The 13,752-nt window shown below is 37.1% G+C and overlaps 3 protein-coding genes across 3 annotated transcripts; 2 read left to right on the top strand and 1 right to left on the bottom strand.

Annotated features, from left to right (window-relative positions):
* Nucleotides 1-367: 367 nt before the first annotated feature.
* Nucleotides 368-607, top strand: CBG21453 (the record flags this gene model as incomplete). Its single annotated transcript, XM_002648962.1, has 1 exon — nucleotides 368-607. The coding sequence occupies one exon, from the start codon at nucleotides 368-370 to the stop codon at nucleotides 605-607; it is 240 nt and encodes a 79-aa protein (XP_002649008.1).
* A 1,427-nt stretch (nucleotides 608-2,034) lies between these two features.
* CBG21454 lies at nucleotides 2,035-5,016 on the bottom strand (the record flags this gene model as incomplete). Its single annotated transcript, XM_045243076.1, has 5 exons — nucleotides 2,035-2,038; nucleotides 2,104-2,215; nucleotides 2,794-2,901; nucleotides 3,295-3,405; nucleotides 4,959-5,016. The coding sequence occupies 5 exons, from the start codon at nucleotides 5,014-5,016 to the stop codon at nucleotides 2,035-2,037; spliced, it is 393 nt and encodes a 130-aa protein (XP_045097309.1).
* An 8,092-nt stretch (nucleotides 5,017-13,108) lies between these two features.
* CBG21457 lies at nucleotides 13,109-13,522 on the top strand (the record flags this gene model as incomplete). Its single annotated transcript, XM_002648964.1, has 1 exon — nucleotides 13,109-13,522. One exon carries the CDS (start codon nucleotides 13,109-13,111, stop codon nucleotides 13,520-13,522), a length of 414 nt encoding a protein of 137 aa, XP_002649010.1.
* Between the last annotated feature and the right edge of the window lie 230 nt (nucleotides 13,523-13,752).

Below are 13,752 nucleotides of genomic sequence, written 5' to 3' on the forward strand. Positions count from 1 at the left end.
AAATGCTAAAAAATAGATTTTAAAGGGGTTTTTGGGGTGTTTGAAAGGTTTTTGCTTTTTCAAAGAAACCAAAACATAGTTATTTCAGAAGTGCAACAAATTGCTACTTATCTCAATCCGACGTTCAGTCACATTCAAATCAAAGGATTGGCAGTGGAAAGTTCATTACGGGACCTCGTATCTCATTTGTGCCGAACAAGAACGGAAAAGCAAAATAACGATTCAAACGGATGACAGTTATAACAAGAAAGAAATGGATCCAAAACACTAACAGGACATTCGAAATCAGAGGCATTTCACGATAACCGCATGAGCATGAAAATTTCGATTTCCAAAGATGATCCAACGGACGATATGATAAGGGAAGATGTGGATACGGATGATGAAATGCCTGACGAATTGGTACACGGATGAATGGAATCTCGCTGCTCTTCACAGTGGAAACAGTTGGGGTGATCCACAACGGAAACATCGTCACGGTTTCCACTATTACGTCGAAACGTGGAACCAACTTGCACAAGTTTTGAGCAAAGACTTCATGGAAAAAGAACAACCAGATCGTGAACTGTCCTTATTGGAACATGAAGAAAGTTTGGCATCTTTGTAAAACAAAATTCACATTGAAGTATTGGAAGCTAGTCTCAAAAGGACATTGTCGCGGTACTGGAAGCCATCAAAGTAGGATATCACTCGGGGAAAGCACTTTGAGCACTGATGAGAAAGATGGTCCTCTCCGTTTGGACACCGGTCAAGCATGAATGAGAGCCATTACGTTATCTACGACGCCCATTTTTCCCTAGGCAGATGCCAGCGATATTTAAAGGAAAGTCATAATTCAAATTAAAAATATTTTTAACATTTCTAATAAATGCATTCATATTATTATTTCTATTCGATTCTGCATGAAAAACTACAGTAAACCACTAAAAAAACCTTCAAAACCCCCCAAAAAAACCCTCTAAATGTCATTTTTGGCAAAAGTGTGACAAATGGCTCAGTGGGTTTTGGCACCGAAATTTACGGTTCACAAGGCCGAAAGTTCGATTCCTTCTGGGGTCAAAATTTTTTTTATTTTTGTGTGGACCCCGGAAAACTAGTTTTGAAAGCTTGAAAATACCTAAAAATTGGAATATCTGAAAAAATTTAAAAATTTCAATTTTCCCAATTTTTGATATTGTATGCGTATTCAAAAACTTTCAGAAATGATTTTCACGATTTTCTCTGCGTCTCTCTAGAAGCCCATGCTCTCTCGCTTTTATGCCTTTTTTTAGCTTTCCAGGTAAAAAAAACCGGAAAAATTGATTTTCGAGCCTCTAAAACTATGAAAGACAACCCAAAACACATGAAAAACTACTTAAAATCACTAAAAACTCCAAGAAACCACTAAAACACTCAAAAATAACATTTTTCAAAAAAGTGTGCCAAATGGCTCAGTGGGTTTTGTCACCAAAATTTAAGGACCACAAGGCCAAAAGTTCGATTCCTTGTGGGGTCAAAATTTTTTTATTTTTGTGTGGACCCCGGAAAACTAGTTTTGAAAGCTTGAAAATACCTAAAAATTGGAATATCTGAAAAAATTTAAAAATTTTCGAAAATTCCAATGTTATCAAAAATAGGTCGTGTTCAGGCTCATTTTGAAGCGAATTTCATGCTGAATTCGATCTTTTCATTAAAAAAATACAAAAATCCTAATCGATAGACATCTGTCCAAAAAAATCTAAAAAAGCGTTTGGAAAATTATTTTTGTGTGAATTCTAAAAAAAATAGTTTCTTGGATGCCAATTAAATGCATATATGGGTTTCCCATAGTTTTTTTCTTTCAAGACTCCGCCCACTGAGACCCCTGGTTCTCTTCTTTTCTTGTATAATTCGATTTTTATCAGTTGACACATTTTTTATATCTCTCATAGGACCCGAGATAATTGAGCTCCAAGTGGAAAAAAACAAAAAAATTACAGACCCGGAGTGTTGTGGTGTGTGGCTAATTTGCTCCTTCATGTAGATCGATTTTTTCTGCATCCACCAATCCATCAATTATCTGAAAATTATTGATTTTCATAACTTATAATTTTGAATATTCGAAAAAATAAATAAATAACTAACTGAGTAGCTATGCAGTTGGATGGATCAGTGTCCTTTCGCGTTTCCCCTTTTTGGTGGGTCTTTCCGTGGTTGTTTCTTTCTCCATTTACTGAAAATCTACAGTATACTATACCTGAAAAAAAAGGAATTTGAAGCGACCACAATGGGAAATATCAGAAAGTCTTTCATGGAAATTCTGCCGAATTTGGAAAATTGCAATATTAAAACCCTTATTTGGTTGAGCTCAGTTATCTCAATTCACATAAAAGATCTCAAAGAGTTGTCAATTAATAAATTGTTTATCATATCATCAGCTACATTTTATCAGTTAACCACTTTTTGATATCTCTTTTAGGAACTGAGATAATAAAGCCTAAAAGTATATGCAATAAAACTGATCGATGCGAATGACTTCTAAATTTAAGCTCAGTTATCTCGATTCCCATAAAAGATATCGAAAAGTGATTAATTAATAAAATGTTTATCAAGTTATCAGCTACATTTTATTAGTTGACCACTTTTTGATATCGCTCATAGGAACTGAGATAATTGAGCTCGAAGATGACAGACTATTCTTTCAGTGGTGGACTAGAAATCTAGAAAGTTAGGCCATCATTTTTAAAACTCACCCAAATTTTTCACTAGATTTGGAAATACTATTTTTATACTGCAAAAAGTTCTTTAAAAATTCAAAAATTTAACTAAACTCACATTTCCCAGCCATAATGATTCCAGCCGACCAAATGTCAATCTCAGCTCCATACTTCTCAGAGAAGTTCAGGTGCCACATATCCTGGAGTGCAAACTGTTGGGTTGGAGCTGAAAGAATAGCTTTCAAGCTCCTTAGCTTATTGAATTTGAATTCAGGAAGTTAAGAGCTTTAAAATGAGCCAAAGCACGACCATATTGGCTCAAATTTGAAATTTTCAGCAAAATTTTTCCGCCTAAGTATAGACATGTTTATGCTCATTTTGAAGCGCTTGACGAGCTGATTCCAAATTCAACGCAAAATTTCCTTCAAAATGAGTAAAAACAAGGCCCAATTCGCTTGAATTTGAATTTTTCGAAAAATCCCAAAAATTTAAAGGCGCATACCTCCAAAAAAGCAAGTGATTCAAGTCGAAAGAGCACAAGACAAGGTGGAAGATAGTGTGTCCTTCATTGTCTGTAATATTTCAAAATCATATCATTATCACTTCTTTGGAAAATTACTTTTTGTTGAGAAGCATGTCATGGACCATGAGAACCTCTTTGAGCAAGAAACCTGGGATATTGTCATCTCTACTTTCTTCTGATCGACGTCTTCATAGCATAACTTTGATTCTGAAAACAATTCGGATAATAAAAAATTCAAAATTCAAAAAAAAAACTCACAATTTTCAGAAAAATCGTTTTTTTTTAATTGTAGACCTCATTCAGTAAGTGGTCCAAAGGGAAGGTTATCTGAAACAAAAACTCTCTAATTTTCAAAATTTCAGTCAAAAACTCACTAAATTTCTCAAAAAATCAATTAAAAGACCATTAAAACACACATAGTCAGGGGTTGGAATAGAATAGAATGGGGGTTTCTTGTTCGCTTTTCCGTCGATTTCCACGATTTTCTCTGCGTCTCTCTAGAAGCCCATGCTCTCTCGCTTTTATGTATTATCATAAAAACGGAATATTTTATGGTTCATTTTGCAAGAGATTGGGGAAACGCAGGCAAATATCTATTTTCGCTTTCACAGATAATAGGAAATTACTGAACGCAGAAAATTTTTCCAAACTTCTTTTTTTGCAAAAGAATGTAAAATTGATGGGATTTCATCAACAAAATTCAAAAAAAAATAATTAATACTTTTGTTACTTTTTGTTACTTGTGCTTGTTCATCTATTGTTTTCCATTTCATTTTTGTGCTTTTTGTTGTTTTTGTTGTTTTTGTCAAATAAACTGGTAATTTTTGACTAATTGAAATTCGAGAAAATTCGAGAACTCGATTTTCCGAATTTGTTTTTCCGAACAAGCCTGATACATATCTAATTATATTTTGAATTTTCCACCCGTCCGTTCTTACCCCTCTTTTTTGTTTTGAATATATCTTGAAATGTCTTTTACAGACCAAATGAATAATACCGAAATTATGATTAATGATCCGTAAAAGCTCGCTGAGCTTACTTTCTAATCCTCCACTACCTATTACTAAATGTCTGGGAGACAACCACAGTATTTTAAAGGAGGGGGGACATGAAAAAAATAATGTTCTCGAAATTCCGTTCAAAGATGCCCCTCGAGGAGTTGAACTTGTGAGGGCGATGATTGAGGGTGCGGCGCCGCTACCGACTGAGCTACGCGGGCAAAGAGAAAGTGCACGCCCGTTTGCATACATAAAGGCGAGGACGACAGCTGTACGCAGAGTGACATTAAGCGTTGTACACCGTCACGGTAGAATGCATACTCTAGCTACAAAAAAACTACGAAAAATCTCCTGTCCCCCCACCTTTAACAAGAGAAAAGGTGCACTGGAGTCGTCGCCAAATGAGATGGCATTTTCGAGACGTACGGCGGTTTCTCACACCCCCGCTGATATACTTCATATTGAACAAATATGAAATAAAATATTTATTCGATGCAAAATGGTTCATGATATGTTCAAAAGATGAAATTGAATGCTAAATCGTTATAACCGACAAAATCAATAAATTAATTGTCCCACGGATTTTGAGCTTTTCGTTTTGATTTCACATCCTTAATATTTTTGTCATCGTCAAATTTTCCAAAGATTTCAGGTGCATCGCCACGATTTGGGTGTTTGCCAGATGCAATAAGCAACCAAGTCGATCTCCACCTGAATTTGAAGTTTGGGACTCAATCGATTGTTGCAAAATGTGAAACTTACTACTCAAAACTTTCAAAATGATTGCGGCGCACATGTAAAACAAGTCGAAGCTTTCCATTTGGGATTGTTCAGCATCCAGTTCTGCAAAACAACAGTTTCAAAACAAGTTTTCGATTGAAAACAGCTATTTTTGACATTTTTATTCATGAAAAACCACTCAGAACTACTAAAAACCACTAAATAAGCTCTAAAACGCCAATTTCCCAAAAAGTGTCCAAGGTGGCTCAGTGGGTTTTGGCACCGAAATTTACGGTCCACAAGGTCAAAAGTTCGATTCCTTCTAAAGTTATTTTTTTTAATTTCGCATAGAGGCGAAAATGATATTGTAAGACGAATTTGAAGTGTAAGAATGGAAATTTTATTTGCTTCCAAAAAAATTTTTTTTTTTTTTAATTTTTATTTTCGATTTTTTTGGTTGCAAATAGCCATTTAGACTTTTTAAATCATGACAATTTACTCAGAACCCCTAAAAACCTTTAAAAACCCACTAAAAAAGCTCAAAGACGTCAATTTCTCGAAAAGTGTTGCAGGTGGCTCAGTGGGTTTTGACACCAAAATTTACGGTCCACAAGGTCAAAAGTTCAATTCCTTCTGGGGTCTATTTCTTTTTATTTTTGTGAGCACCTCAAAAATGACAGTTTCATACATATTTGGGGTGTAAAATTAATTTAGAGATTCGTTTAAAAGTTAAAAAAAGGAAAACTCACATTTTCAGAAAAATCACTTTGAAAAATTGTAGACCTCATTCAGTAAGTGGTCATAAAGAAGGGGAGGAGTTATCTAAAACAAAAACTCTCTAATTTTCAAAATTTCAGTCAAAAACTCACTAAATTTCAATAAAAATCAATAAAAAGACCATTAAAACACACATAGTCAGGGGTTGGAATAGAATAGAATGGGGGTTTCTTGTTCGCTTTTCCGTCGATTTCCACAATTCTCTCTGCGTCTCTCTAGAAGTCCATGCTCTCTCGCTTTTATGTATTACCATAAAAACGGAATATTTTATGACTTTATAGCAAGAGATTGTGGAGACGCAGAGAAATGTCTTTTTTGAGCTTTCCAGGCAGAAAAAAACTGTTGGAAATTTATTTTCAACTCTTAAAACTATGAAAAGTGATCCGAAACAGTCAAAAATGGCAGTTTAAGAACGTTAAAATTAAGAAAAAAGGTCCAAAACGGACAAAAAAGACACTAGAAACCTTGAAAAATCACTGAAAAAGCTCCAAAATGGCTTTTTGCAAAAAAGTGTTCCAAATGGCTCAGTGGGTTTTGGCACCAAACTTTACGGTCCACAAGGCCAAAAGTTCAATTCCTTCTGGGCTCAAATTCTTTTTATTTTTGTGTGGACCTTGGAAAAGTACTTTTTGCACTTTAAAAAATTCCTAGAATTTCGAATTTTCGGGGAAAAATCCAAAAAATGTGTTTTTTTTTAAATTTTCGAAGTTATTAAAAACGGGTCGTGTTTAGGTTTATTTTGAAGAGAATTTTATGCTGGATTCGAGTTTTTGACTTGAATTCATGAAAATCTATCTCTTGAAATCCCAAAACGCCTGGAGACAGTAAGACAAGAGATTACATTCCCTTAAGAGACGCAGAGCAACCTTTAATGGTGACAACGACCTTCAAGGCTATTTGGCACTTTTCGATGGATAGGACAGCGAGAGAGTATTGATTTTCAGGAGAGTGGCAGAGAAAGAGAGAGAGAGGAAAAAAGCCAATAAAGAAAGAAGACGTCTTCCACCTTCATTCGTATCTATTCTCCCCTACCTGGCTGTGTGTCTTTTAACGACCTCTCATTATTGATTTTCTGTAAATTTGTGAGTTTTTAGAGTTTCTAGATTAAAATTTCAGACAAAAATACTTTCAGATAACCTTGCTGATGACCACCTTCTGGATGGAGGTCTCCAATTTTTCTTGATTTTTCTGAAAATGTGAGTTTTTTGGATTTTTGAGTTTTTAAAGACAAATCTAGTTTTTCAGATGTTTTATGGTATGACCCCTGTTTGAGCCAACTGAAAAAGATATGATTAGGATAGAAAGCATCAGATCGCTGCGATAGAACAATTCATGATTATGTCGGTTGGAGGAGCCTTCACCTGGGTCTACACTGCGACATGGGACGCACCTGGGTCTACTACCATGTGAAACAAGGCCACATGGTCTTTTTCATTGCCCTGGGAACCGAGGAAAACTTGAAGATCTATAAAGAATGGATGGCTTCAAAACGACCACATTCCTGGATCCTCATGGAGTTGAAGAACGAGCTGAGAAGAGTGGAAGTGCGCGCAGGAGAGTCGGTCGTTCTTCCAGCCGGCTGCCTTCATCTGGTGTACACTCCAGGGGATTCGTTGGCAATAGATTTGTTGACCACAATGACAGCATGAAGTCTGAAGTTTGCCTGTCGACATATTTGAGAACGTGCGTTTTTATCCATAGTTTCAATTAACAATATATTGTATTACAGTCAAACCGCCGCTTTGTACGTATTGGGTTAGCCAGCTGTTGCCAGGAAAATCAAAAAACAATAATCAAGCTCTCTCGACAATACATGTAAGCTACACTATTATCCGATGAAGCTATTTCCAATTTTTTTAGATTCTCTCAAAAACAGGGGGACAACAGAAGGAATCAACACTTCCAACATGAAAATGAATGAAAATGCTTCAGAAGGTGGCCTCGGGTGGTGAGAACTCGGCCAACAACACACCGCTGAAACACATATGAGCAACGTAACTTAGTTTACAAAAGAACGTGGCGAAAAATTAGACTGAGATCGTCTTGTAAGTCCACTTACACTTTCAAATTTATTCAACAAATGTTTTGTTTTCAGAGAAAGATCAAGGGTCTGTTGAGGTTAAAGGAACTATGTCGGCTCTAGAAATAACGACGATCGTGCCACCAAAACTTGCTGCCGCTTGCTACAACGGAGATGTTTCGGCCACAATCTCATCAGATACTAAAGACGTTGCTTCCGTTTGTGTTCAACCGGAGAAGAATCAAGTCTTTCTAAAACCAGCTTCACTCTGTTCCTGAATCAAAGCACAGATCTTCTCAGTGAGTTTTTACTTTCATTCCAGAAAGCAGCTGATAATCCGATGTGGCTGCTACTTAGTCTTCCGAGTACCACGTTCACAACGGTCGCTCACCAGTCTAGCTCTACCAAGCTCCCCAGGAGACAGCCACCAATAACCGCAACGATATTGAAGAATTCTTTAGATGCAAGATTTACCGAACTGAAGTCAAGATTCGAACAATATATCTCTGCCCAGGAACACAAGAGCACACAAATTGCGAACTATATGTTTTCTAAGGTGAGTGACTAAACATTTCACAACTTTTACTAAATGACAAAATTTCAGAAAATATTTTCATTGCGAAACTGGGAGTCGAAAATTGCGGATTCACAGTGAATCATCAGGAAGACTTCAAAGCGCCACGATGTATGAGAAGCAAAAGAATTTAGCGACAAAAGGCCCAGGAGTTCATCGCACGGTTCGAAAATCCAGCTGTGGCTGATGGATGTGTTCAGAATGTTCCAGACGCTCTGAGTTGGGCACAAGACGTTCAAAAAGAACTGCAGATTGTTCTTCTGGCTGTTACTCGTTCACAAGGCTTGCTCTCCATGCTGGGTATTGATTTTCTTTGGAGCTCTTGGAGCTTTGCGTTTTGGAGCTTTTGGAAAAGGAAGTTGTTGCCAAAGGGAAATTCAATGCAATCAGTCCAATGCTGCAATGGGATTGATTTCAATACTGGAAACCATCGTGAATGTCATATGTCTGGTGGAGGAAGAGGTTCCATTTCACCATCCGCTCACTACAACACCGACGGATTTGCTTCGGATTTGTAGGTATAGGTTTGAATAGCATGGAGACTTGTTCCAAGTGAAGGAGAAGATATATTTTGATTTTTTTTTCTAGATTTTGTATTTGTTTCGATTGAAAATAAAGTAAAATTAATCTCGGTTTTCCTTGTTGTGTGTGTGTGTGTGTGTGTGTGTGTGTGTGTGTGTGTGTGTGTGTGTGTGTGTGTGTGTGTGTGTGTGTGTGTGTGTGTGTGTGTGTGGTGGAGGCTGTGGTGAATCATAACGTCACCAAAAGTAGGTACCTATCATAGGCTCTCCTACTTGCCCCCAAGGAGGGCCTACAGCTCCCGTAACATAGGAGAAGAAAAGGTTGAGACTTCAATACAAAAACGACAAAAGTTTATTGTAAAAAAAAAAGACGGGATCGAAAGTTTTTCCATCTCCGCCTTGGACAAGTTGGGATCCCATCTACCTACCTACGTACCTTCTAACTTACCCACGAGAAGAGGGCTCAGAACGGTTGCAAACACAGACGAATAGGGTCAAATGACGTCATCTGAAGAGACAAACAGTTTGCAGCAGTTATGTGGACCACAGTGTGGTGGAGAGCGAGAAAGTGTTGATTGTCAGGAGAGCGTGTCCGTTTATTCCGTGTCACTGGCCCTAGCGAAGGCACCAGTAGACCAAATTTTCTCAAATTTTCAAAGATAATCCAAAATATCAGCGAGATGATGCCCCAACTTTTCTTCTCTCGAAATTTTGATCTTGAAGCGTTATGATTTGCCGATGGATCAAGCGATTTGATGAGCAGCCAGCATTCCTTGTCTTTGAAAGCCCAACAATCAATTAGTATGTGAACGACGCAGTAAGCACCTGATTGTATCTATAACATAATAAGCTTAATGTTCTTGAGATCCCCTGTTCTGGGATGTACCCATACTTTGCTCTACGCTATAGAACACGGAAAATTGGAGAGGTACACACGTTGTTGGTGCCGCTACGCACTGAATGATGAAGGAACTGTACAATGGAGGATTGGTCCGTGCTTATGCGTGGTAAATTGTGTATATCGTCGCCCCTTCTTCCAAAAGAACTTGTAAGATGCATTGATTGAAAAAAACACATATTTATCAGTGTATTTTCAGCCGTTTTGACAATTGTTATAACTTTTGGAAAATCCTTTTTGAGGAAAATCGTTTAAACTACAAAATAGACAAAATTTTCTACAATTCTGTCTGAGAATCACATTTCTAGCGCTTCTAGGAACCGAGATATATCCGCAAAAATTTTAGGAGGCTAGAGACGCAGGCGACGAGACACACTGCGTCTCTAACCTCCGGAAACTTCAAATGACCATATCTCGAGTTCTAAATGAGCTAGAAAGTTGGTTTTTGGACAGAATTGTAGGGTTTGTAATGTATTTTCCGCAAAAAATAAAAATATAAAAACAGCAAATTGCATTCGAACAGCAAGCTTCACTGAACTTTACGAACACATATAGAATTTTCCAGGAATTGGCTTCGTGAGAAGTGGATGTAAAGTTTTTCGACCGACTGATCTCTACGCTTGGACGCTTGGACTCTCGTCTGGACGATGAGAAATTTCGCACGGACTTCTGCTCTTTTTATTAATTGCAATCCATTCTCGAGAAACTCCCCTTAAAGGGTTTGAGATTAGAAATTCTACATTTTAATCGATATGAGAAAATTCGATATGAGCGAAATCATTTCACTCCCTCATTAGAAGAAACTCACCAACTTTTCCTCCCCCTGTAACTTGACAAATATTCCTACCTTGGCTTTGGCTCAGATGTACCCACCCTTTTCATATATTTTCATATATTTTTTGCTTATTTCTCAAAATAAAATTATAATAACTCGACTAATTTTCGCTTTCTTCAAGTTGCAAGTTGCCATTTCAGCATTTTTCATCATGAAAAACTACTTTGAACCACTAAAAATCCCAAAAATATCTTCAGAAACATCTAAAATTGCAGTTTTAAAAAAATTGGGCCAAATGGCTCAGTGGGTTTTGGCACCGAAAATGTACTGTGCACAAGGCCAAAAGTTCGATTCCTTCCGGGGTCAAAACTTTTTTATTTTTGCGTGGGCCGCGGAAAATTAGCTTGTGCACTTTGGAAATACCTGGAAATTAGAAATTTGAAACAAAATTTTTTGAAAAATCAAACTTTTCGAAAATTTCAAAGTTATCAAAAATGGGTCGTGTTTAGGCTCATTTCAAAGGAAATTTCATGCTGGATTCGAATTTTTAACTTGAACTCATGAAACTCTATCACTCAAGGTCCCAAACCGGCTGGAGACAGTAAGAAGAGAGAGTGCATCCTACTCGAGAGACGCAGAGAAATCTTACAGGGTGACAACGACCTTCAAGGCTATTTGACACCCTTCGGTGGATAGCACAGCAATAGAGTATTGATTTTCAGGAGAGTGACAGAGAAAGAAAGTAAAAAGGCCTACTGAGTTTCTACCAAGGCTATGTATATGGTTGTCTATTGATTTTCGGCTCCCGGACATTTCGCAACCTCTGATAACGTCAGAAAATCAGAATTCCAAGTTCTTTGGTTTTGAAAAAAGTATATTTTAATGTAAGAAATTTCTGAATTTCTGAATTTTTGGATTTCTGAATTTAGAGTTATCCCCATTTTTCAAGCCGAATCTCAATTCGGCAACATGGCACGTTGCCAAGATTCAAACAGATGGTGGAGACACGCCCATTTCTCTGCGTCTCTTCTTCCTTCACACTCTATCGCTTTTCCTTCCTCCGAGGAAGGCTAATAACCTTCTAAAAAGGGGTCCTTGGTTAGTCTCTCTATACCTCCCAGACGACGTACCTCTCTTTTTTCTCGGTTTTTCTAAAGTGTTCTGTTCAGATTACTGTAGTTTTCTTTTTCTTACCACTATTTTTTGATCTAGAATACCCCAACAATGCTTATTTTGGCGTCGAAAATCAAAAAAACCCAAAAATATGAAGAAAACCGATTTAGGATCCAGATGTCCCAATTTTCGCAAGAAACATTTTTTGATTTATTGATTTTCTAGCTAAATGGAATTTGAGGATTCCAAAAATGCAATCTAAATTTTGCTAGCTTTCTTCCAAACTGAGTTATGAGCCTTTAAAGATAGGAGTAACCCCGGAATAGTCGAAGCTAGTTTAGCACCTATTTTTTAATGACTTCTAATCCGAATTCATGATTTTTGAGTTTCGTCAAAATTTATATCACTTTGAAGAAAATTTTAAGAGCTATTTGATATTTTCTGAATTATTCGAAAATTTTTATTTTTAAGAAAGTTATGGCCCTTTTTGCGGCAGCTCTCAAATTTCTAAATTTCCTGAACATCATAACTCGTTTCTGGTTGAACAATAGAGCACTTTTGATAACAAATTCGGAATCAGCGTAGTTGAATTAGTCTAGAAACACTTAGATTACATTTTAGCTCTAAAAACCGCGATTTTCCAGTGGTGGCCTAACTTTTGCAAAACCTCGGCCACCACTCCCAAAATGGCTCTGGGCCCCTAAAAACTTAAGAAAACGATTTTGAAGTGCTGAAATTCATTTTCAGCATGAAAAACCACTTCAAAATCTGCGTTTTAAGCGATTTGTGGAGTGATGGCCTAACTTTTGCAAAACCTCGGCCACGACCCTAAAAATTATCCTAAACCTTTTCGAATGTCAAAGACAATCAAAATAGTTTTAAAGCGCTATCTGAGCACCAAAAAAACCTAAAAAATTCTGGGGATGTTTTCTGATGGTGGCCTAACTTTTTCAAAACCTCGGCCACGACCCTAAAAAGTATCCTGGACCTTTTAAAACGATTCATGAGCGCTCTCAAAGCGTTAGAATTCCAAATCTGCACGATCTGCTTCGAAATCTGCTTCGAAATCGGTATTTTGAGCGGTTTGGGAGTGGTGGCCTAACTTTTTCAAAACCTCGGCCACGTCCCTAAAATCCACACTGGACCTTCTAGAATGTCAAAAACGACCAAAATAGTTTAGAAAAGCTATCTGAGCTGCAAGAAAAACCTTAAAAATGGCTCTATGGCTGTTTTCTGATAGTGGCCTAACTTTTACCAAAACTCTTCCATTGGTACAACTCCCCTATTTTGAAGGTTTCCGCTGCGGAAAAAAAGTGTCTAGGGGTAATTTTTAATGAGAAATCCGAATTTTAAGTTGGAATCTTTCAAAAACGAGTAGGAACTTTGGAAAATTGAGTTTTCCACTTAAAAACCGTTATTTTCTCGTTCAACATCCTATTTTCCCTCAAAATCGCTCGTTTTTCTTCATTTTTCCTGTCTTCTAGATCAAATGTTTTCAAAAATTGTTTCAGATCATGTCCCAACTGATTCCAAAGTTCTCAAAAGGAGAGAATGTCGTGTGTGTCTCCAAAGGCACCCCCTACAAAGCAAAAGTGATCAATATCACCACAAAACATGGAGCAGAATGCTATATTGTGCATTTTGACGGCTGGAATTCCAGATATGACGTGGCAATTGAAATAGGCAGTGAGAATGGAGAGCTATTCAAAGGGACCATGGAGGAGTACCAAGCAAAAATGGGCGGAGCTTCCATCCCATCGACTTCTGGAGTAGCTGTTGCCAAGGCTGCAAAGACTACAAAGACTACAAAGACTACAAAAGTGCCAAAAACCTCGAAAACCACGATTTCCAAGAAGAAGTCAGCCAAAAAGGTCCAAAAGGTGGTCGCCAAAAAAGCTGAGCAATCCGATGGCTCTGATGAATTCTAATTCATTTTTATTCTCTGAAATATATATGAAATCATTATTTCTGTTGATTCTTTGTTACTTTTTTTCAGAAAAATCGAAAAAATTTTTTTTTTGAAAAATCAAATTTTTTCAAAAAATTCAAAAATCGAAAACGGGCTCAAAATGCTCTAAATACAAACAAAAACGGCTAAAAAAAACATGCAAAAAACATTTGCCACCGAGTGGACTCGAACTCGGGTCGTTAGATTGGT

This window comes from Caenorhabditis briggsae (genome assembly GCF_000004555.2).
Source record: "Caenorhabditis briggsae complete genome, chrII, whole genome shotgun sequence".
In the NCBI taxonomy this organism is placed as follows: Eukaryota; Metazoa; Nematoda; class Chromadorea; order Rhabditida; family Rhabditidae; genus Caenorhabditis; species Caenorhabditis briggsae.